The sequence below is a fragment of the Colletotrichum orchidophilum genome, assembly GCF_001831195.1.
Source record: "Colletotrichum orchidophilum strain IMI 309357 chromosome Unknown Scaffold_107.1, whole genome shotgun sequence".
NCBI classification, from domain to species: Eukaryota; Fungi; Ascomycota; class Sordariomycetes; order Glomerellales; family Glomerellaceae; genus Colletotrichum; species Colletotrichum orchidophilum.
The window spans coordinates 16,941-39,762 of NW_019173063.1; the positions used below are offsets into that span (position 1 = coordinate 16,941).

At 54.9% G+C, this 22,822-nt stretch overlaps 10 protein-coding genes across 10 annotated transcripts; 6 read left to right on the forward strand and 4 right to left on the reverse strand.

Moving 5' to 3' along the window:
* Nucleotides 1-58: 58 nt before the first annotated feature.
* On the forward strand, nt 59-2,380 carry CORC01_10613 (TRAPP complex protein TRS85; the record flags this gene model as incomplete). The annotated part of the gene is made up of 1 exon (XM_022622240.1): nt 59-2,380. The coding sequence occupies one exon, from the start codon at nt 59-61 to the stop codon at nt 2,378-2,380; it is 2,322 nt and encodes a 773-aa protein (XP_022471202.1).
* An 803-nt stretch (nt 2,381-3,183) lies between these two features.
* Nucleotides 3,184-4,707, forward strand: CORC01_10614 (Snf7 family protein; the record flags this gene model as incomplete). Its single annotated transcript, XM_022622241.1, has 2 exons — nt 3,184-3,233; nt 3,312-4,707. 2 exons carry the CDS (start codon nt 3,184-3,186, stop codon nt 4,705-4,707), a joined length of 1,446 nt encoding a protein of 481 aa, XP_022471203.1.
* A 144-nt stretch (nt 4,708-4,851) lies between these two features.
* CORC01_10615 (DNA repair protein rad18) lies at nt 4,852-6,295 on the reverse strand (the record flags this gene model as incomplete). Its single annotated transcript, XM_022622242.1, has 2 exons — nt 4,852-5,699; nt 5,767-6,295. 2 exons carry the CDS (start codon nt 6,293-6,295, stop codon nt 4,852-4,854), a joined length of 1,377 nt encoding a protein of 458 aa, XP_022471204.1.
* Nucleotides 6,296-6,818: 523 nt separating this feature from the next.
* Nucleotides 6,819-8,385, forward strand: CORC01_10616 (DNA polymerase subunit Cdc27; the record flags this gene model as incomplete). Its single annotated transcript, XM_022622243.1, has 6 exons — nt 6,819-6,872; nt 6,927-6,982; nt 7,034-7,239; nt 7,296-7,363; nt 7,418-8,159; nt 8,213-8,385. 6 exons carry the CDS (start codon nt 6,819-6,821, stop codon nt 8,383-8,385), a joined length of 1,299 nt encoding a protein of 432 aa, XP_022471205.1.
* Nucleotides 8,386-9,036: 651 nt separating this feature from the next.
* Nucleotides 9,037-10,902, forward strand: CORC01_10617 (uncharacterized protein; the record flags this gene model as incomplete). The annotated part of the gene is made up of 5 exons (XM_022622244.1): nt 9,037-9,173; nt 9,248-10,455; nt 10,512-10,679; nt 10,733-10,747; nt 10,811-10,902. The coding sequence occupies 5 exons, from the start codon at nt 9,037-9,039 to the stop codon at nt 10,900-10,902; spliced, it is 1,620 nt and encodes a 539-aa protein (XP_022471206.1).
* A 1,046-nt stretch (nt 10,903-11,948) lies between these two features.
* CORC01_10618 (aminotransferase) lies at nt 11,949-13,597 on the reverse strand (the record flags this gene model as incomplete). Its single annotated transcript, XM_022622245.1, has 2 exons — nt 11,949-12,839; nt 13,061-13,597. 2 exons carry the CDS (start codon nt 13,595-13,597, stop codon nt 11,949-11,951), a joined length of 1,428 nt encoding a protein of 475 aa, XP_022471207.1.
* A 541-nt stretch (nt 13,598-14,138) lies between these two features.
* Nucleotides 14,139-15,723, reverse strand: CORC01_10619 (histone acetyltransferase E; the record flags this gene model as incomplete). The annotated part of the gene is made up of 2 exons (XM_022622246.1): nt 14,139-15,558; nt 15,638-15,723. The coding sequence occupies 2 exons, from the start codon at nt 15,721-15,723 to the stop codon at nt 14,139-14,141; spliced, it is 1,506 nt and encodes a 501-aa protein (XP_022471208.1).
* Nucleotides 15,724-16,111: 388 nt separating this feature from the next.
* Nucleotides 16,112-17,107, forward strand: CORC01_10620 (RNA exonuclease 4; the record flags this gene model as incomplete). Its single annotated transcript, XM_022622247.1, has 1 exon — nt 16,112-17,107. The coding sequence occupies one exon, from the start codon at nt 16,112-16,114 to the stop codon at nt 17,105-17,107; it is 996 nt and encodes a 331-aa protein (XP_022471209.1).
* Nucleotides 17,108-17,253: 146 nt separating this feature from the next.
* CORC01_10621 (cyclopropane-fatty-acyl-phospholipid synthase) lies at nt 17,254-18,867 on the reverse strand (the record flags this gene model as incomplete). Its single annotated transcript, XM_022622248.1, has 4 exons — nt 17,254-17,364; nt 17,419-17,674; nt 17,726-18,390; nt 18,460-18,867. 4 exons carry the CDS (start codon nt 18,865-18,867, stop codon nt 17,254-17,256), a joined length of 1,440 nt encoding a protein of 479 aa, XP_022471210.1.
* Nucleotides 18,868-21,814: 2,947 nt separating this feature from the next.
* On the forward strand, nt 21,815-22,403 carry CORC01_10622 (ribonuclease H1/H2 small subunit; the record flags this gene model as incomplete). Its single annotated transcript, XM_022622249.1, has 3 exons — nt 21,815-21,956; nt 22,019-22,302; nt 22,362-22,403. The coding sequence occupies 3 exons, from the start codon at nt 21,815-21,817 to the stop codon at nt 22,401-22,403; spliced, it is 468 nt and encodes a 155-aa protein (XP_022471211.1).
* Nucleotides 22,404-22,822: the final 419 nt, after the last annotated feature.

Genomic DNA, 22,822 nt, shown 5'->3' on the forward strand with positions numbered 1-22,822 from the left:
GGATCAAGGCAAAGGGTATCGGTCTTTGCCGACTGATATACCTCACGCGGCCTTGATCATGCAGTCTCCGGACAATGACGCCTCGCCAATCGAGTCGCTCCCCGCCATGCCCATGGCCGCCTCGACGGGGAGACCGCCCAAGAGGCAGTCAGTGCCCGAAGGCCACCCGCTGTCACAGTCTGAGGTTACCTTGCCGTATCGAAGGTCCAACCCGTCCATCGCGCCGCTCTTCGCCTCCACTTTGACTCCTCCCGGATCACGATCGGGGTCCCCCATGGGGAGAGGCTCGCCAGCCCGCAGCACAATGTCTGGCTCCATCTTCGGCGGGCCAGCAGCTCGCTCACTCATCGAGAACGCTTCTGACAGCCCCGGCGATCCGCGGAATCTGATTATGAAAGCCTACGTTCCCCATGTTGCGATTTATGCCTCGCCAGATACCGAGGAGCTCGCGAGTGACAAGGGTTTCAAGAACGGGTTGTGGGAGCTCCTGCGCCCATTCGGAGAACAGGTGCAGGGCAAGGTCACTATCAGAGACAGCAACGGCGCCAGCAGATCTTGGGAGGACTATTCGATTCGATTCACCAAGTTTGGAGACAATATCGAGCTACCGGGTGCGAGCGGCACGCACGGCACGCAATCTGCCGCGACCAATGGACAAGGCGGATCTATGTCGAATTCAAGGAGCCATTACGATGACGTCGAAGCTGTGGTGAACAGCCATCTCTCCTATGCCGAAGAATCATTCCTCAACGCCCCACACCACGGATTGACGAGACAGGGTCTGGATGTGGAGGCTACTTCGCCATACTACTCATTATATCTGCGGAGACTGTTGTCGGGCATACCCGTGTCACCCCATGAGACATTTGCGCATCCAGTGGCCTGCGTGATTGCCATCAGTTCGCGGAGTCCATCCCCGATAGAAGACCTGCGCAAATTATACAACGACACAAGCACTGGTGAGAATAGGCTGCCGGTCTGGGTAGACGGAGACTATCTTCGATACTACGTTTTGGTACATGACGAAGAGCGCGACGACGTCACCCGGTCACTAGCTTTATTCGACCAAATGAAGCGTCATCTTGGCCTGCATTGCCATTTGCTACGCTTGAGAAGCACGCAGAGCGCGGAGACTGACGACGATAGCATACCTCTGCCGCGGAGCGATTGGATGTCGGCAGCCGAAGAATTAACAGACATTCAAAACAGCGAGGAGCGAGAAGACTTCGAAGACCCAACAAGATACATCTTCGAGTCGGATGCCACAGCGATCCGCACCTTTGTGAGAGAAATGGTGACGCAGTCCATTATACCTACCATGGAGCGCCATGTGTCGCTTTGGAACGACCAAGTCGCATCTCGTAGGAGGGGCATCACGGGAAGGTTCATGAATCTGTCGCGGAAATGGGGAGGCTTCGGCAGTAGCTCGAGAAATTCCGTCGTGGGCGGCAGCGGTTCGTCAAGCGCATATGACGCGCTCGGATTCTACCGGCCGGATGCATCAGAAGCTATCATGCGAAAGCTAGCCGACTTCGCCTTCATGCTCAGGGACTGGAAACTGGCACACTCGACGTACGACCTCCTTCGGTCCGACTTCAGCGACGCAAAGGCCTGGAAGTATCACGCGGCAGCCAACGAGATGGCCGCCGCCAGTCTCCTCATTATGCCGCAAAATCTGCCTTCAAAGTCTCGCGCCGAGACGATTGACCAGATGTTGGAAGCGGCCTTTTATTCTTATTACACACGTTGCAGCTCTCCGTTTGGCGCGCTGAGATCTCTGACGCTCGGCATCGAGCTTCTGCGGCTCAGGGGTGGCAGCAGCGTCGACGACGCCGTGCGATGGGGCATCCGGCTCCTCGACTCCAAGATCCTCGGCCCCGTCGGTGACGCCCTCATGAAGGAGCGACTTGCCGTCTGCTACGCCTCGAAACCTGGCGTCGGCTCCGGCTCGTGGGGACACCGGAAGCGCAAGTCGGCCATGTGGTGCATCCTCGGCGGTGAAGCCTGGGACCTCCAGCAAAAGTACATCCAGTCCCAAAGATGCCTCAACGAGGCCTCGCGGATCTACTCGGAACTCCCGCACGAGAACGGCGTCTCCAAGTTCAGCCTCGCCAACGATTTTGTTGCGGGTCTACAGCACCAGCTCGATGAGAAGCTCGACGCGGACGACGGGGCTGGCGGCGACGAATCGCTGTCGCAGGACGTGGAGGAGGTTCTCATTGACGAGGAGAGCGAGGCGTTGGACTTCAGGTCGAGGAGAACGAGCATGATGGGTCGTGGAGGGGCGCCGGTCGCGAGCCTTGAGACTGCGCCGTTACATGAGGTTACGTCGCCTGTCAGGGAGAAGGGGGATGGTTCGGTGCAAGACGATTTTGGCTAACGACCTTGGAGCTTTGGGGGTGCCGGGGTGGCAGTGATGGATGAATAAAGTTATTTGTAGATGCGTTTACGAAGCGGATTAATAGCATTTACACACATTCTCCTTGTGTCTCCTTTCCGGTAGCACCTATTATCCTCTTGATTGTCCGCTTCTTTCACCAAGATGAACACTCTTGTTGAAATCAGAAAAAGGCAACTCGACGTTTGTTGGTCATTTTCCCTCCGTTTCTGGATTGTCCACGTCTTCTGTTCAATGGAGCTATATTCAATTCATCCAGATACATGTAGGTCAATACGTCCGATTTGTTGCATGAGGTACCTAGACACTGTCAGTTGCTAGTGTTGCCTTAAGGTTGACCAAGGAGCCCGCCATCCATCGCCAAGCGTCGGGTCAACGTCGTTCTCGAGTACGTACCTGCGTAAACCCCTGCTCGAGGTCAGCCGCCCGGATTCACTCTGGGCCCTTGGACCCATCAGTGATCTCACCAGCAACCGATAGGAGAGAGACACCGCTAAACAAGCGCCGATAAGGCAGCTTCCCCCCACCGTCCCGCCAAACCCGCTGCAACTTGCAACTGCTTCGTTTGGCTCGTCGGGAAGTTTCTAGTGTAAGGTAGCAATACGACTTTTTTGGTTTTGCTTGGAGACTGTACGTTCTTTATCTGTTTGAAATCGCGTTTACTGTTCCTTTCTTGGACTCTTTCACAAATCTCCCCCCCTCCAGCCGATATCGAGGTCGAAACGCATATACACTCAAGCAGAACCGACGAGAGCACTCGACAAACCCGACGTCACTCGGCCAAGATGGGAGAGCTCGCCGACTTCCTCGTCGAACGAGACCAGAACTTCCGCAAGTCCGTTCCCCCCCCCCTTCCCTTCTGTTTCTATACCCAACCTCATGACTTAGCTTACCTTTAACGTGTCCCGCCCAGAGCCCGTCTGCCAGCCCTCTACTCCGACTTCCGCCCCCAACGAACCTTGAACCCAGACGGCTTCCAAGCCAACGTCAGCGCCTGGCGCCAGGCCCTCGCCCGCGCAGCATGGGAAGGCAGGATAGCATCGCAGGTTTCGGCGCCGAACCTACTCGTCGTAAACGTTGACGAGCAGCTCGTGCGGTCCCTCGAGAGCAAGCAGTTTGGCCGGCCATTGGCGCTGGGCACCGTTGTCAGGGAAGCCGTGGCCGAGAAGGATCTGTACCCGCTCAACGACTTTATCAAGGCCAAGGAGAGCATCTACGCGGGCAAGACGTGGGCACAGGTGCCGTGGAGCGTGGTGTCGTGGGCGGCGGGCCAGTTGGGCTTCGGTGGCGGCAGGTCAACGGCAGGGGAGGATAAGATTCCGCAGGGCAGGTTCGTGGTGCTGAAGAACGTGGAGACGACGGCCAAGAGCCTTGCCGAGAAGGTCACCTCTGCGGATTCGAGATTTGACAGGACGTACACAAAGTCACATTTCCAAAAGACGTTTGCCGATACCCTGGTACAAAATAGGAGGTTATCGGAGACGGACGTCGACATCCTGCTCGTCTTCCTCTCGCGGGATAAGGGGATCGTGGTGTACGACGGGCAGGTCGTCAAGATCAAGGGCTCTGGCACGGACGAAGGCGAGGCCAACATTACGGAAGAAGACGCCGCCGTTTCGTCGCTCAAGGAGCTCATCGCCGACATGAAGCAGCAGACGGAACTGCTCACCGCCCGCGTCGACGAGCTCACAGCAACGGCAAAAGAGGCCGTGGTGAAGAAGAACAAGGTCGCCGCGCTGGCGGCGCTCAAGTCGAAGAAGATGACTGAAGCGTCACTGGAGAAGCGGTTCGCGACGCTGAACCAGCTCGAGGACGTGGCAGCGCGCATCCAGGAGGCCAGGGACAACGTACAGCTCGTCAGCGTCATGGAGGCGAGCGCGGGGGCGCTCAAGGGGCTCAACGAGAAGGTTGGAGGTGCGGACCGGGTCGGAGACGTTGTGGACAGGCTGCGGGAGCAGATGGGCGAGGTGGACGAGGTGGGCAAGATCATCTCCGAGGCCGGCGCCGCGCCTGTCGTGGATGAGTTCGAGGTCGACGAGGAGCTGGAGGCCATGGAGCGCGAGGAGAGGGAGAAGGAGGAGGCGGCGGAGCGCGCGGAGAAGGAGGCGCGGGAGGAGAAGGAGGCCGAGAAGACAAGGAGGCGGCTCGAGGAGGAGATGGCGGGTCTGAGGCCGCCTGTCGCGGAGCCCACTGCGGAAAAGGAGGGCGCCTCGTCCAGGGAGGGAGCGAAGACGCCGACGGGGGAGACGGCCGACGGCTTGGAGAGGATGGAGCTCGAGGAGCAGCCGCAGCCGATGCCGGCGCAGTGAAGGAAGGCATTCACGCATTGTATTAACGAACAATTGGGGTAGATCACGGCGTTTTTGGTTTGTATTCAAGCAAGTCTGTACATCTTACAGTCGACAGGGTATAATAAGGAAGAAAGCGCTATGTCATGCAACTACCACGCAGAGTCACCGCGCCTCCTGACTGCTGGGTATCTGTGGCTCTGAGAAGCCGTCGCGCAGATGATATGCCGCTGCTGGCAGCTGAGGTTTGGTGGCTGTCGAAGCCTCAACTTGCATCATGGGTACTGGGTGACCATCCTCAGGGACGTCTCTGGCGGTATCCGCTGGTCGCTCCGTCAAATCGATCACCACCGCGGAGGCCACCGAACCATCCCTTTGCGAAGCCACATTGAGAGCATCCGGCTCTGTTGAAGCAACCCCGCCATCTCCTGACTTTGGAGTATCTGTCTCGTCTTCTGATTTAGGCTTCGCCTGCGCCCTCGACTTACGCGCATTGGCAATGAGGTCCTTGAAGGACGTATCGTGCTTCGCCGCCCACGCGACGCCGTCAAACTCCTTGTCCTTGACCGCCGCCCCGGGCCGCGCAAACATGGCCGCCTTGGAACCCTGCGTGCGCTCCCACACGTCAAGGTCGTGCAGCAGCTCCGCCCTCTTCTTTGGGCGCGCCGAGTCGCAGTTGGCGTTCCACAGCGTCACCCATTCCTTGTGCCTCTTTTCCAGCTGCAGTCGGCCGCCCGTCACCGAGAGGCCGAGGTCGGACATCTTCTTGCGCAGGGCGGCGTCTTTGAGCATGGAGTAGGCGAGGGCGGGGAGGCGTTCGGGCGCTGCGTGCGGTCTGGGTCCGCCGCGGGCGGGAGTGTTTGGTGTCGGTGTCCGGCTTGAGCTCGCCGTGCGGGGGGCTGTTGATTGACGCGGTGATTTTGAGCCGTCGCAGGTGTCGAGGTGTCGAAAGACTTGTGCTTCCTTCATGCGGCTGCTACATATGGGACAGGGAACTAGGCCATCGTCGGGAGCTGGGAAGGAAACGTGTTAGAAGGGAACCCAAATGACGGAGCGCCGTCGACAAGAGCCATTGCTTACTGAAATCTGCGTCCTCGGTCTCGTCATCTTCCTGTGCTTGGTCCATCTGCTCAGCTTCGTCGTCCTCGCGCACTGGCGCGGCCGCAGCCTGTCCCGATCTCGTCCTGCTGAGCCTCGCTGAACTCCTGAGGCGCTTGGTCTCTGGCTGTTGCTCGCCACCTTCCTCGACCAACCTTCTCTTGGCCGCATTACCGTTGGATCCTCGCTGGCCCTGGCCCGCTGTCCTCGCGAAGTGTAGCGTATCTTTCCTGGCCTTGACGAACGACTCGACAACCTCCTCCAGGGACCAGTTGCTCCTTAACTTGAGCTCCTGGTCCGAAGCTCTGCAGAGAGGGCACTTGCCATCGTTGGACAAGGCGCGACGGATGCAGAGGGAGCAGAACGTGTGGCAGCATGATGTAAGCATGGGTGTCTTGAAGAAGTCCTTGCAGACCTGGCATCGCAAGGAGGCTTCGACTGCTGAGAGAGCGGGGAGGGGCGTGGAGAGCCAGTCCGTCGAGTCGGGGACGTCCTCAAAGTTGTCTGCCATAGTGGATGGCTGAAGATCTGCGACGGCGGTGAGGTTCGACTAAATTAAGATATGCTCAGCAGTGACCGAGGCTTTCGAGGTTGAAGGCCCTGGGAAAACCCTCTTTGGGCCTGGGCAGGGGATGTAGGTGAGGGCCTGGCACCAGCAAACAGATATATCCAGAGGCAAAGGCTTCAGTGAACTTTTGGAGAGAGATGGAAAAGTCGCGTCGAGAGTGGCGCGCTCAGTACCAGGGATTCAAAGACCGGGGGTGTAGGTACCTAGAGTTAGTGGATAACGTCACCAATCGCCCTTTCCTGAGTGGCTCCAGCAGAGGGGTGTGCACAGAAAATCAATTAAGAGAAAGAGTGGGTCGCGTCTTTGTCTTCCCAGACGCGTCTCCCTCACTATTACCTTATGCCTTCCACACAAGCAATCACTGTCATGATTTCTTGCAAAAGCTGTCAACTTCTTTACGCCAACTTCAATCACCGAACCTTTTGATCAATTCAAGGCCTTTTACAGAGCAGTGGGACCCCTCAACATGGATGAATATAAGAAGTACCTGGCGGACCAGATCCTCAGTGAGGAGAAAATTGTAAGCAGCAACTTTCCATGCTCAACGTTGAATTGGAGCTCACAAACCTCTCAGGTTACATATCGGAGCCTCAGCAGGGCACTCAAAGTCCATGTTAACACAGCAAAGGGGTCAGTTCTAGAAGCTTTGTTTCATTGATCCGACTACTTACCCGTCAATAGAATGCTCTATGACTTCCATCGGTCACAGAATGGAATGCGCCCTGGCACAATCCATGCAACCTACCTGATCTACGGTACTCGAATAGCACAGAAGGTCCAGGATGATGGTGATGTTGAGATGACCAGCTCTCCTCCTGACATCGAACCCGTTTCTGAAGACATTGTCACCCATTCCATGTCCCTTGTCCCTGGCGATCTCCTGAAAGGTACTTTGAACTGTATTTTCCCTTCCTGTTTTCTTGGATCACTAACGTTTCTCTAGAGACTCTTGCTACATATGAAGAAGTTTCCTCGTTCCACATATACAGTCTGGCGAGACTTCCCACCAGGGTTCAACCCGCCCACCCTCCCTGCATCTATCAACAGTGCTGACCAGTGCTTCAGGACTTGCAACTTCTAGCAGACGTTCATCAACAAATCAAGGAGCAGTCGACAAACGAAAGCGCATCCATGGCAGTGACATATGGCACCATCACCAACCCTAATGTCCGCAAACGCACCCGTCAGGGCAGGGGGCCAGTTCCTACACCCGTTGCTGCGGCACCGGTGGCCAAGCCTGTCAAGAAGGAAGTGGCACCATCTGCAGCCAAGCCCGCAGTCCCTGAAGTCAAAGCAGAAGAACCTGTCAAGCAGGAGTCGAGTGGGCCAACAAAAGACGCACCCTCGTCCACAGCGACAGCGAAGAAGGGCGCGGCGCCACCATCGTTGAAGAAAAGCGGCTCGTCTGGCATCTCGGGGATGTTTGCCAAAGCTGCAGCGAAAGCAGCATTGAAGCCGAAAGAGGCCCCGAAACCGACCCCCGTCGAGGCACCTGCATTATCTGATGATGGCGAGGACGACGACGACGATATTCCCGCCGCGAAGGTCCCAGCCAACTCTGGAAGAAAGTCACGAAGGGACCGCGAGGCTGAGCTGAAGATGATGATGGATGAGAGCGAGGAAGAGGAAGAGCCCGAAGAGAATGAGGAAGAGCCTTTGGACGAGCCGATGGACGAGGCTCTAGAGACAGAAGCGAAACACGAACCTGAGCCTGCGGAAGTCGTCTCTAGCGCGGGCGACGGCCGTCGGCGTGGCAAGCGGAGAGTCATGAAGAAGAAGCAGATCATGGACGATCAGGGTTACCTTGGTAGGTTCGGATGTCTTCACTTTCTAGTCTCGAAACTAACGTGGCTCCACCAGTTACTATTCAAGAGCCGTCTTGGGAAGAGTTCTCTGAAGATGAGGCGCCCCCGCCGCCCGCTAAGGTGGCGAAGACTTCATCTGCGCCAAGTTCGGGAAGCCAGGCTGCGAAGCCGAAGAAGCCTGCTCCCAAGGGACAGGGCAACATCATGTCATTCTTCTCCAAGAAATGATCACCTGGCTCATGCTTGGGTGAATAAATCAGAATGCTAAATTAAGCTGGCGCATGAACAACGGAAAGAAAGCGCCGTTTTATAGAACAACTCTCCCGTATGCTAGCTTTGAGACTCCGACGCCAGAGTTTCGCACTTATGCAAGATGCCACATGCCATTACCCGTAAATCTCCAACAGTCGCGAGAGAATTTGGCCTTCCAATAATGCTGGCATAAGATTCAGTCCCTATTGTATCCAGAACATAAGGGTTGAAATTGCGCTCGTAGGTTTCCTCCCATTATTACCGGTCGCCGGCCCGGGAGCGGCACGGAAGCCGGGGGCGCCCCGCGTCACCCCGCAGTGGGCCCGAGTCGCCAAGATGCGACGCTAAAACACGCAACCCCCGTCAGAGCTCCTGCAAGGGACCACAGTGACGCTGCCGGTTCCCCCCCAAAAGACGCAGCGGACACCTGGCTAGCAGGGAGCTCATCGTCTTATTTTCCGCGTCAATCCAACGTCGCACATCACTTCGTAACACGATCGCTTTTTTTGTTTTGCCTCGTTGACCCAACGCTCTCCCTGCAAGAGTTCCTCGGCGATTGATACCCATGCGGCCATAGACTCAATTTTGTTCATTTCCACCTTTCCTCCCATCACAGCGCTCGTAGCCATGTCCTTACGCACAGTATTCGACCTGCTGCTACCCCTGGGTCTGCTGGTCGGCCAGACCTACGCGGCGCAAGAACCTCTGACGGGTGAGGATCGGGAAGCATGTCCAAACTACGCGCAATACTCTACGTTTCCCCAGTGAGCTTGCTACTCTCAACTTGGCAATCTGCTTGAGATCACGAACCAATGCTAAGATAAGACTGTTTTACCAGTAAACCTCTGAGCGAAGGCCCCCTTGGCCTGCCCTACCAACGACCCGATCCTCGATGTCGAACCTTTCGTTCCGACGCCATCGAGAAGGTCATCGAAGACGTCACATCCAGAATGAAAGACCCTGACCTGGCCAGGCTCTTTGAGAACGCGTTCCCCTCGACGACTGACACCACTGTCAAGTTCCATACCGATGGCACCGATACTCGATTCGTCGATCTCAAGGGCCGTAGCATGCGCGACGAAGGCAAATGGGAGGGACCGCAGTCATTCATCATCACAGGCGACATTATTGCCGAGTGGCTGCGTGACAGCACGAACCAGTTATCGCCCTACCAAGCTTTGGCCAAGAAGGATCCAGCCATTTTCAAGCTGATCCTAGGAGCCATCAACACACAGGCGGAGTATGTCATTGAGTCGCCGTATTGCAACGCTTTCCAGCCCCCTCCGATTGCGAATCTGCAGCCGAGTCACAATGGACAGGACGACACCGTGCACCCCATCTACGAGCCCTCGTTTGTGTTTGAGTGCAAGTACGAGCTAGATTCTTTGGCGCATTTCCTCGCGCTGGGCAATGACTTTTACGAGCACACAGACTCTAAGGATTTCATGACGGGGAGGTGGTTTTTGGCTCTGGAGACGGTGCTTAACGTCTTGGAGGAACAGTCCCGCTCGACGTTCGACCCGGAGACGGGCCGCTTCCAGAAAAATGAGTACACCTTCCAGCGCAGGACGGACGCGGGTACCGAGACGCTAAACCTTAGGGGCGTCGGCAACCCCCTGAATAACGGCACGGGTCTCGTGAGGTCGGCCTTCCGGCCCAGCGATGACGCTACGATCCTCGGCTTCTTCATCCCAGCGAACGCCATGATGGCCGTGGAGCTGAAGCGCACGTCCCTCTTCTTGAAGGAGGCCGGCAAAGACGTTCTTTCGCAGACGGTGGACAAGTGGAGTCAAACCATAGCCGATGGCGTTTGGAACAACGGCATTGTGAAGCATGCCAAGTACGGAGACGTTTTCGCGTACGAGGTCGACGGGTACGGCTCCGCCATCCTCATGGATGATGCGAACTACCCGTCGCTCCTGGCACTTCCTCTCATGGGGTTCTTGCCTGCGGACGACCAGACGTACAAGAACACCAGGAGAATGCTCTTGGAGAAGACTGGCAATCCCTACTTTCTCGAGGGCGTTGCTTTCCGTGGAATCGGAGGTGAGCTTGACCCTTAATTGGTAGGGAATGAAAGAACGACAGCTGATCATGTCCAGGACCCCACATTGGTCTGTCTAACGCCTGGCCGATGAGTCTCTTAATCCAGGCACAGACATCCGAAAGTGACGAGGAAATCACCGAGTGCCTTGACTTGGTCCTGAGCTCTGCCAAGCTTGGGTTGGTCCACGAGAGTGTCGATGTCGGCCGCATCACCGCCTACACCCGTAAGTACCGCCACGTCGACCGTGGCAAACATACCGCTAACCACAGAATACAGGAAGCTGGTTTGCATGTAAGACACTCAAACACCCTTCCACTTGATGACCTTTTGAATTGTGATGCTGACCTGCAACAGGGGCCAACGGCGTCTTTGCCGAAACGATTTTGGACCTTGCCAAGCGGAAGCCTCATCTCATCTTTACTGACGCGAAGCCTTACAGCATCTGAATGAGGCGTTGACTCATCGGCATGGCGGTGTGGGATGGTTTCATCAGTTGATCATGACATGACGAGGCAATGGCGACTAGTGTCGAGTGATATCTTTGCTGCGCCAGTATAGTTGCGCCCCTTTCTGAAGCGACGGCAGATGATGAAAAAAAAAGTATTGCAACAAAAAAGGAAAATAACAGAACGCAGCGTCGAGGCTCGAATCTTGATACCTCAGCGAGGTAAGCATGACCGCGGGACGAGGCTATTAACTATCCGAGCTTTCCGGCCACTTTTGCGTGCGGCTGATCGTTATTCTGGATGGGTTGGGATTATATGCCAACCAACCTGCATTAAATAGATATCCAGGAGCTTCGTCTCTTGATGACCGTGAATAAATGTTTCTGGACATGTTACTCCGTCCCTTCAAATCATGATGCCAACCTCGGCGATGAAATTTCAATCTCGTGTTCCAAGATCCTCAAGAGACGACTTCTGTTACGGGATCTATGAATCTCTCTTCGTGAGATCGCCCATACCATGTGGTTCATTTTCATCCGCCGTTCCTGTATCTTCACCCTGCTGTGCTTACTGACTGGTTAAATGAGCCGAATGGAACAGGGTTGAGTATACAGCTCAGGCTTTGGATATTACAGCAAGCAACTCCTTATACCTGGAGTGGTTTTGGGCTTCATGAGGATCTCGAACAATTCTATTCACCCGCCTTTTTTGCACACTCTCTAGTACTTCAAAATTAAGTACTGTGCCTCGTATTCTCTTCCTGTCTTGGCGGTCTAGGACAGGCACAACGGGCTTTAGCCAAGCCAAGGTTCCCATTCAACCCCGAGCATACAAGCTCCAACACTCCTAGAGTTGTATAAAATATTTTCATCACGCTTTTTCTACTGAAAGAACTCGTAGTCCGAGGTTAAAGCCTCCATCTGAGCGGTAACAGAGGAACGTTTTGTCTGGAGAGCGACCCTACTCAAACCCACTCATTTGTAGTTCAATTAATCAAGCTTCAAACGAAGAGGTCCGCCGCAAGGGGGCGACTGGTTTTTGCTACCTTATTTAACATTGTCCACGTCCAGAGAGCTGGAGGATTTCCACTGGATACCATCCCTCATGGCCTTCAACACCGCTCCCAGCCTCTTGACCCCCTCCACGACATCCTCCTCCGGCTCCCACGAGAAACAAAGCCGAATCTCCCTATCAAACCTCGCAGCGTCCTCGTCCCCATGCACCTCAAACTGCGTACCGTGCCCAATGACCAAATTCTCCGTCTCCTTGGCTCTCACAGCAACCTCCCGACTCGACATACCCTCGGGCACACTAAACCACACAAAATACCCACCAAACACCCCCGCCCCCTTGAGCGCCGACCCGCGAACAACGACCCCGTCGCCCAGCGGCTTCTGCACGTACTCGGCAATGGCCGCCATCATAGCTCCGTGCCGCCTCGCGAGGGCGGGCCTCGTCTCCTCGTCTAGCTGCCTCTGCAGCGCCCCGCTCTCGAGTAGCTCCGAGACCATCACGGCCGCCAGCTGACTCGGCGCGCCGCCGCTGCACGTGGATCCCGTCTGCGACAGGCCGTACGCAAATGCGGGGCTTCCTTCCGCCCAGCCTGTCCGCATCCCGGGGGCGACGATCTTGCTAAAGGAGCCGTTGGAGACGGCGTTGCCAAAGGAGGCGTCGGGGACGCCGAGGGCGCGGTCAATGTCTACGAGGCGAGGGAGGCGCATTGCCGGGGTGTAGCCCGGTCCTGGGGCGGTGTCGAGGGGCCACTGGAGGAAGTCGTAGACGTCGTCGGCGATGAGGAGGGCGTCGTGTTGCCGGGCGAGGCGGACGAGTTCGTACCGGCGGGCTAGGGACATTGTTTTGCCTGTTGGGTTGGAGCAGGTTGGGACTAGGTAGATTACGTGGCGGTAGAGTTTTCTCTTTTTGGCTTCTTTGAAGTGCTGTGAGCGTTGTCAGCGCGATGCTCTCTCTCTAGTTCTCTCTCTAGTTCTCTCTCTAGTTCTCTCTCTTTCTCTCCCTCTTTCTCTCTTTCTTTCTCTCTCTCTCTCTAATTTTCTTTTCCTCTCTCACATTACCGATGGCATGTCATGACGCTCGCCGCGATGAGATGAAATAAATATGAAAAAGTGCTATCTGTACCAACACCAAAGTGAGAACTCACCTCATCGCCACCTTCGCCCGCGGCCTCGAGCCCCCTTTTCAAGTACTCGATATCAATGCCATCATCGTCCTCAGGGACCGCCTTCAGGCGCCCGTCAAAGCCGGCGTCAGCAAAGATGGGGCAGGCGAGAAAGTAGCACGGCGCCACCATCCAGACATTCTTCGTGTAGAGAGGGTCAGTAAAGGACTGGAGGATGCACGCGAGGTTCTGGCTCGCGCCGCCCGTGATGCAGATGCGCCGGACGTCGGGCGGGTGGTGGCCGGCGGTGGTGGTGGTGGTGGTTGTGGCGGCGGCATCATCCGCGGTGGTGGGAGGTGCGGGGTCGACGGCGGGGTAAAAGGCCGACAGCCAACGGGCGACGGACTCGCGCAGAGGCTGGTAGCCCGGGTCCGGGCCGTACTGGAGCCCCGGGACGTAGACGGCGGGGTCGGCGAGCGTCTTTACGGCGGCGGCGGAGAGGGCTGCTGCTGGGAGGAGGGAGGGCGAGGGCCAGCCTCGGAGGAGGTTGATTGGCTTCTTGTGCAAGGGGGCGTTCATTCTCGATGATGAGAAATTTGCCGACGCTGAACAGAATTGTCGGGATGGTGAGTACGTAGAAATGGAGGGGAGCTTGCGAGTATCTGTGATAGCCGCGCAAGTGAATGAAATGCAGGCGGAGTGTGTGAGGGGTCGGTGGTGGTGAGGTAATTGAGTGAGGTGCTTTGATATAGTCGTCACGCTATGCTTCATCACCTCCGCTCGAAGTTGGTTCACCGATGAAGCTGGAAAGGCGACCTTGATTTACTGCATGGAGTTGATTGCTTGTAGGTACATGTCGGAGTGAAGTTCGAGGTTGTCGCCTCCGAATGCGGAGGCATTAGAGAAAGGAAATGCGCTCGCCCCACGCAGGATTTCGCAATCACAGCAGCCCAAAGCCGGCAATATCAGCACCAATTCTTCGTTACAGAAACTCGTCACTCTAATTGAACATTGCCTTTGTTTTAGGGAGGGGCAAAATATAGGGGTATCATATGCTTCAAATACAATAGCTTTTCCAAACGCCTCATTGTCGAAACCACTTGTCTGAGCAATTGCCCTTTTACCATCCCCATGTTCTCGTGGAGGCTGTAAACACTGGCGGCTTCCATTGGATCTTGCTCGGATCGATCAGTCTCTTTTGCTTCACCTTCTGCTTCTCCCTCTGCTGGATCAGCTTTTCGGGAATCACAATCTTGTGCTCGCCCTTGTGATACACCTGCATCTTAAGCGCTTGTAACGTGTGCTCCACGTCCTGCGGAATTATGGCAAGGGCCGTCGAGATGGCTTCGATCGTAGTCTTCTCATCGCGCTCATTATAACCAACGATGAGGTCCAATATGTTTTCACCCCAATACTGCCGATAACTCAGCAGACCCAAATCAGAAAGCGGCTTTTCAGGCGAACCAAGCTTCCCCTCGATCCTTGACAATTCGTACGAGAATTGAATCAGCAACCGACCATACCCTTTGCGCTGGTATTGAGGTAGAGTCAGAATACAAGCAACGTTGTACCCGTCTGCGCTCTCTTTTTCCTTGGAAAAGTAACCAATAATGTGGCAACCCTTGTCGCTTCGACTTGTCATGACGTAGAACAAGAAGGGGTCGACATCATAGTATAGCGTTTTATGGTCAAGAAACATCTTGGACAAGAGACAGAGGTTCCGGCAGTATGTACGTTGCCGTCTACCGTCGATCTCGAAGAAGGAGACAGACTCGTCGCGATAAATTTCGTTGCCAGGAGGATGCTGCAAAGTACACTTGTGCCGATGCCTCACGAAGGACTTTTCATCGCCATAGTACCCGAGACAAAACTCGCAGATGAAAATAACATCTTCCTGGTTGAAGACCTCAGGGTACGGGGAAAAGTACCAGGGAAACAGATCGTGCTTTCCAAACTGGACCTTGGAAATATTTCGAATTCGGGAAATTTCGGCGGGGTTTTGCGTCATCGAGCCGTGTGTCCTAAGCTTCTCGATCTCGTCTTCGCGGCTGAAGCCGCTTAGTAAATCCTTCTTTTGGATTTCCTCCTCCAGGTCGATTTCCATCTCATCGCCCCCTGCTGCGGGAGTGGCTGTTGCATCGCCCGTCGCTGGAGTCTGGCTCTGGCTTTCCTCGGCCGTAGGCGTCATCTTGCGACTCTGCGATTCGACGAACTCTGTCCATGGGTGCGGCGTCGCGGCCTCTGACGGTGCCGACTGCTCCCGCTTAGAAGGTCTCTTTTGGGACTTCTTGGAGACCTTGTTCTTTGACGTAGCAACGCCTTTCTTCGTCTTAGGATCCTTAGGCTTGTCTTTGTCGGGTAACGGCCACTCGACATCTTGGTCGAAGTCGATTCGGATGGTAGGGACCCATTCGTCGAGACGCTTGTTGAAATTGTCAAAGTTGCAGTAGAATTGGCGACCGCTCTTCGTTTCCTTGATGCTGAGAATCTCGGCTCGGCGTGGAATACCTTCTTTCTTGACCATGGCGATGCATCCTGCTCTGCGCCCGATGGGTTAGTGAGAAGCCTCGAATGGGCCCGCCAGTCGGGATGGGTTGGAGGGGTGTTGAGATGACGAACCTAATAGTTTCCGGGGTGGCTCTTCCCTTTTGACGGGGTTCACTGGAGCCGACAGAGGCCTCGCCATTAGCGCCGTGTGCCGCCATGATGAATGCTCGATGTGGTGGTTGATATTTGATGGATGGTGACAGTTTGCGCCAGGCGGCTTGATGCCCTCGGTCGCAAAAGATGATCCAACTGCGGCGAGAAGGGGAAGGTGGTGTGGCAGAAAGCGCGATCTGCCCAAAGGCGGTGAAGAAATTGCCGTGAACCCCTGCTGCCGAGATGCGCTAATCAGGAGCCGACTCCACTCCTTTCGACCTCGATAATTGCATTTTTATTTTTCTTGCACTTCGGCTCTACTTCCAACGCCGACTTCACATACAAGAGATTCTTGTTCACCAAATTTTAATATTCCTGAGGATCTTGGGTCTTCTCATCTCACCGACATTTCAGTGGTGATATCTAAAACTGTCTCACGCAGCAGCAGAGAATATGGCCCCTGAGCTATCCTCAAATTGGAAGAAGCTTCAGGCACAACTCAAAGCGGCCGGCCCATCTTCTTCCGCAGCTGCACCAGCCAAGGCATCTGGAGGCGTCAAGAGAAAGGCAGACACCTCATCCTCAGACCACCAACAGTCCAAAAAAACTAAAATAAAATCGGACAAGAAGGAAATACCCAAGGCCGCTCCAAAGACCACAAAAGAGAAGAACGGACGCATGGGTGTTACTCAAAGCTCAAAGGTTGAAGTCGAACCCAAGGTCGGCCCGTCGCCATCACTCGCTCTTTGGGCCGAGGAGAATGATATCTCATCGGAAGCACTAGCCGAGGCCTACGGTCTCGGCTTGAAGAACAACTCCATGCTCGGATCCGAAAAGGACAAGATCAACTCTGGTCTCATAGAAGGGCTCGATGTCGGCAAGTACATCGCCATCGACTGCGAAATGGTAGGTGTCGGCGACGGAGGATATGAATCCGTTCTGGCTCGCGTGAGCATCGTCGACTTCCACGGACGCCAAGTATACGACTCATATGTGCGACCCCAAGAGCGGGTGACGGATTGGCGAAGTGCTGTCAGCGGGATCCTCCCCAAGCACATGAGATTCGCACGAGATTTTGACGACGTCCAGAGGGAAGTCGCCGCGCTTCTCAAAGATAGAATAGTCGTTGCCCACGACATAAAGCACGATTTGGATGTCCTGAAATTGAGTCATCCGAGTAAAGATATTCGCGATACAGCCAAACACCCAGCGTTTCGGCAGTACAGCAACGGCGGAAAGCCAGCACTGAGGAGACTCGCGGAGGAGTTACTCAAGGTCACCATCCAAGGCGGTGCTCATTCGAGTATCGAAGATGCGCGGGTGACGATGCTGTTATTCAGGAAACACAAGTCCGCATTCGATGTTGATCACGCCAACCGCTTTCCTCGATTTGGAGGCGCTTCGACGAATTCGAAACCAAAGTCTAATAAGTCCAAGAAAAAGAAATGAGTCTTTATCCTCTACGCTGCTTAGACTCATCAAGATCCGGGCCTCACACGACACAAGTCTTCACAATTATGACACTGTCCCTTTCGGGTGGACCTGTCAACCCAGGAACCGCACTTGTTCCGTCAAGACTTAAATGTCCACTGTCTTCACAGCGGAATGCCTTCCATCAACTCCAGTGCCCCCTCTCGCCCAACAGTTATTATTACGTCGCCAAGCGTCTTTGTTCGGAATCCGGCTTCGCAGTATGTGAAGTAGTACTGCATAACAATTAGCTTAGAAAAACCAAGAGGAATAGATGGTATGTGTCTTACCTCCCACTTCCTTCTAAATACATCTATCTCTTCTTCAGTCATGTCATCATGCTCACGTTTTAACGCTGGACGAATCTTTGCGTCAAAGTTGCGGAGGAATTCTTCTTTCCACAGCCTCAGAGTTTTTGAGTAGTGGCCCCCAATGTTCTCAACCTTTTCGACAATGAGAGTCCCCTTGGACTCTTTACTGATGTGGTTCAGCAGCTGAGTGATCGATGGTAGATACCCTCCGGGGAAGATGTAGTGGTTGATGAAGCTGGAGACTGTCAGCACCCGTTTTTCTTCTCATAGCCGCATCACGACTTACTCTTCGCCTTTGGAATACGCCTCATGACGACCCTCGGGCATGGTAATGCACTGGAAGACTGCGATACCCCCATCCCTCTTCAACAATCTATCCATTTGCGCGAAATACGTAGCCAGGAATTCCTGGCCGACGGCTTCCAACATCTCAATTGACACAATCTTGTCAAACGGCCTGCCTGGTGTCTCTAATTCTCGGTAGTCCGTGAGCTTGACGTCGATGCGGTCGGAGAAGCCCGCGGCTTCGATGCGCTCCTCCGCGAGCGCCTTTTGTTCCTTGGAGAGCGTCAAGCTCGTGACGCGGCAGCCCGTCTTCTTGACCGCCTCGATCGCAAAGGAGCCCCAGCCCGTTCCGATTTCCAGGACGTGATCCGAGGGCTTGATGTGAGCGCCGTCGATGAAGCGGTGCAACTTGGTCATTTGCGCCTCCTCCAGTGTTTCTTCTGGCTCGCTCGGGTCGCTGTGAGTTTTCCAAATGGGGCATGAATACGTCATGTCTGGCGACAGGAATGCGGCGAACATGTCGTTGCTGATATCGTAATGCGCCGAGATATTGAGGAGCGCGTTTGACAGGGTGTTGGTGGTTCGTGCCAGGCTTGAGACCGCGGTGGACAAGCTCGATATCCAGGTGGTTCCATTTCCCATTTCTTCCCGGTTAACGATGAAGAGCTGTGGTCAAGTCAAGTTAGCCACAGTACAAGGTGGTCAAGACAATGAGAGTCGTCTGCGTGTACTGACCTGAAAGAACGCGGTCAAGTCTTTGCATTCGATCTCTCCCAGCATGTACGATTCCGCAAAACCCATGTCGGCGAACAAGAACAGGCGCATCCAAAAGGCATCGCTCTTGACGACCAGCTCCACCCGGGGCACCGCATCGGCGCGGCGGGGAACGTGGTCGCCATTGGTGAGGTTCTCGTTGTACTTTGCGCCCAGCTTCTGGCCAAACACCCTCCGGAACTCGGCGGGCTCATCGACGAGCAGGAGGGTGCCGCGCTCAATCTTGGAAAATACCGAGAGGATGGCGGGCTTGGCGATGGAGAGGGCCGGTCCCCAGGTCAAACTGCCGACGGCGCCTCTCACCAGCTCGGTGCCGCGGTACAGAGGCTGGGCGACGGCCGCCGGGACCAGCGAGGGCAGCTTGGGCATGACTGCGCGCGAAGGGACGTGGGTACGCGAGAGAGGTAGAAAGTCGGGGAAACTTGTTTATGGTACGAGACACGAAAAAGCCCAATGGCTTTGTGTAAGGGACTGGTACTGGCGCAGTTCAACCAACGGTCAATTGAGTTGAGCAAGCCGCCGGAGAACCTAAAACCGAAGCTCTCAAGGTAGTTCACTGGGATGCTGCATCGGCTTTCTCTCTCTCTTTCTCTTTCTCGAAGATGGAGGGGGGCAACTGGATGGGTGGATGGGTGGGAGGAGGGGTGGAATGCGAAGGTTAACAGGAACAGGACATGTTCGCATCTGAGACCACCAGCACGGGCGGGACGATCGTTTTATTGCAAAGCCAGTCAATGTCACTCCAACATGTCAAGCCGAAGCTAAGTGTGACTTGCGTGCCGGGGGTTAGGTAGTGTGTCTTGAAGGGGAACTGGCCGGCACATAAATTTGCCATCTCTCCACGGATGCAGAGAAGGAGGAAAGCGCGTGCTTATTGTCTCGCCCATCGGTACCGTCGCAAGCCCGAGGGTCGAAAATGGGGACGAGGGAGGGTCCAAACCAGGATAGGCATGGGTGCGAGAGTGGGTGTGGCCAGGGTAGCTCAGACGGGAATCACTCGGGAGGGGCAGAGGCCTTGGCTATGGCTTGTTTCATTGAGGAAATCGAACATCTCGAGGGGGGGAAAGTTGACGATCTCATCGGAACCTGGTGTTCGTCGATGGCCTGGTGAGCAGTCCTGGAGTTCTGAGCTGAACTTGGGGTTGATATTGTGCAGCGGCTCTTGGCGTCTCTACCTACTTGGATTATCGATTGCGGTCGCATTGTGCTGGCTGTAAGACAATTATGACAGCGGCTGGCTGCTGACAACGAATTCCCCAACAAATTTCTTAGGGCAGGGCCACCAAAGGAATGATGTCAGCCTCCTACGGAGGAACGGCGAGCCGAACGCATGGCAACACATGGCAACGCATGTGCGCGAGCTTGTGGGAGTGTGCCCGGCAAACTCATTCGTCGACGAGGCGTGTAGTGGTGAAGAACCATCCTAGTTTTACCGCGTATCAATTACTACCTACTACCTTGCCTCACAGGCCAGTGCGCCGCCGGACCGTCCGGCCACGTTCAGCCTCGAACTGTTTTAGTCTCGCTGCTTGGGATAGTTGAGAACAAAAGAAGCACGAGCTGCAGGTTTCGAGAAGCCGCCGGGATTCGTCCCGGCTGGCAAAGCCCGGGCGAACGAAACATCTAGTTTAGCGTGTGGTTGACGATTCAGGTAGCTCTTCATCAGACGACGGGGGTTTTCATCTTCAAGCGCGCTGGCCTGTGAGAATAAGAGTCCACCTTTGCTTTTGGAAAAGCTCTGTGCAGGATGGTGTACAGAAGAGTACGGCTGCCCCGAAGATACGGTCTGCTCGCCTTCGAAGAATGACACTTATTATACAGAACCATCTGTGCAGCCAGAGTTAGAATGACAGCCCCTGGCCGGGTCCCTGCATCCTTTGATGAGGGAGAAGGGGCTCTATTATGGCAAGGTTTAACAGCATTTCCTTTCCCACTTCCCACCACCAATGTATGCATTTCCCGCGTCGGCTGGGTACGGTGTGCCAAAATGCTGTTTCTCCGATGGACTCAGACACCCCATGACTAGGGTAAATCAGGGCTGGCGGATAGGTAGCCTGAGCCTTGAACTCAGACGCTAATCCAACCGTCAACGACATAGTCGTTGTACGAACTACCCGTACTGAGGAAAGTCTGTTCTGACAGATTCATGTCCGATCCAGCGTTGTGGCTCTCGATGAGCAGGCTTTCCACGGTTCAATGTGTCATTGAAATACTGTGTGGTGTAAAAGAAAAACGAATCAAAAGGGGACCATTCTGCCCGATTTGGGCATTCCCCGGTTTGGCAACACAAGCCCCCAGCTTGCTGACCAGCTTGCTGGGGTCCCTTTGTTGCTTTGGAGTCTGCGGAGCTTTTACTGGAAATTCTCGAAAATCGACTGGGGTGTTTTGATATCAATGACATCAAGACTCTCCCCCCCAACGCCGCTAACTGGTTGCCGACAACCGCAGCTACGGTTTCCGAATCCAAATCCATGACTCCCTGGCGGCCACGATGCAAGAAAGACGGACCGTTCGGATAGAGGAGACGGACAAGATGGACTTTCCTGATGCCGTAGGACGGCGGAACCTGGAGGGGGGCGCAATGGCTGGGGAGCATGGGAATGGGAATGAAGGACGGGATTTCCAGAGTGTTTAAACTTTGGGCATCCGGTTGCCTTAGAGTTGACACGTATTTGTCGCAGGACACCCAACCCGCCGGTCTTAGAGTCGTCCCTATCCCGCAGGATGCCACGATGCACGTCTAGTCCCAGCGGTCCGTCTGACTAGACATGTAGGAAGACGCATGGGGGGTTGGGAGGTCCACGGCGATTGGGCAAGTTCCTTAGTCTTTTGTCTTGGAGTGTTAGCGCTGCGCTGCATGTCTCTCACCAGCGCTCACCAGCGCGACATTAACTTGGCAACTGTGTCACTGCGGTTGTCCACACTTGTCTCTGTCTGAGGACTGCCACCCATTGATTGCCTATCTTTGCGTCCAGCCTCTCAGCATTGAGCAGCACATCAGCCGCAGCCCCTGACGATGAATGCCTCGATGGTTGAAACAGTGGGAAGGGACAACAAGAACATAGACCCGTAGGGCGTGAGGGTGGGGGCCCGTGCACCGCGGGAGCCAAGACAATTTACCTACCTTATCGATAAAGATGAGCTTATCGTACCGAATGCCTTATCGCCCATCCGTACCTTACCTTATCTGAACTCGCGTCTAAGCGTTCGGGACGCGTCTTCGTAAAGTCGAGTGAGGTGAGTAGCTGAACAGAAGTCCATCGACCCCTCCACGACAAGTAGCGGTTTGCAGGCCTACCACACACCTCAGCCCATTATGTCAAAGGCAATTCTCTCCATTCAGTCCAACGACTCTGCAAAGACCAACAAGGCAACCGTCAACCTTCTGCCTTGTCGAATCCATCACGATGGACCCGTCGGCGATGCCAGTACATTTTGGAACCCTACCAAGTCACAAGGTGCGACCTATGATGGAAGTTCCAAACATTATGATCCTTGAAACTGACCTCCAAATCGCTAGATGGGGAAACAGTAGCATACTTCCGCGGGAGGAAGCTTCACGGCACGACGGTCAAGTTGCCGGAACAATATCGAGGCGTGGTTATGGAGAGGAGCGACAAGGTGGAGACTCGGCAGCTCGAAGGAGAGAGCGAAGAGGCTGAGGGCGACCTCGTCGAGCTAGGTATCATGGACGTCAAGGCAGGGTTTGACGAGATGGCCATCTGGGGACACGAGTCGAGTGCAGAGGCGGCGTCTGATCCGTACGTACGGAGTATAGAGGAATGGCTTGACGTGGCCGGGTCGGTAAGCAGTCCCACAATTCGCAGTGCAATGTTCCTAACTGACTGTCCATGAAAAAATAGATACATTCTTATTCTCCGGAAGATACCAAGACTGGTGCGTAGACAGTGGACGAGCAGGCATGATTTGCGGCTTGGGAATTTTCAACGTCGTACGAATGTTCTTCCAGAACGGTGCAAAGTAAGGAAGCAATAGCATAGTTAAGGCGTTATGGACCATTTTAAAACAGCAATGATACGATTCAAATATTCCAGTTCCAGTGGTTTGTCAAAACACTCGCTTCGCCTTCAATGGCAATGGGTACCAAATGCAAGGGGAGCGAGTGCATGATACAGACTCGGCGAAGTGTTTCGCAAAGAATTGGCGGCATGGGGGTTTCTGTCCAGAAAGAGACTAGCGTCGAATGCACTCAATTAAAGCCGTCGCGACGGCAACGCGTTCCGACGCGACTGCTGCCCCTCACGCGTCACAATCAATTAAGACCCCTGAGCAAGTCTCCGCCTCCCAATGCGAAAAAGGATCC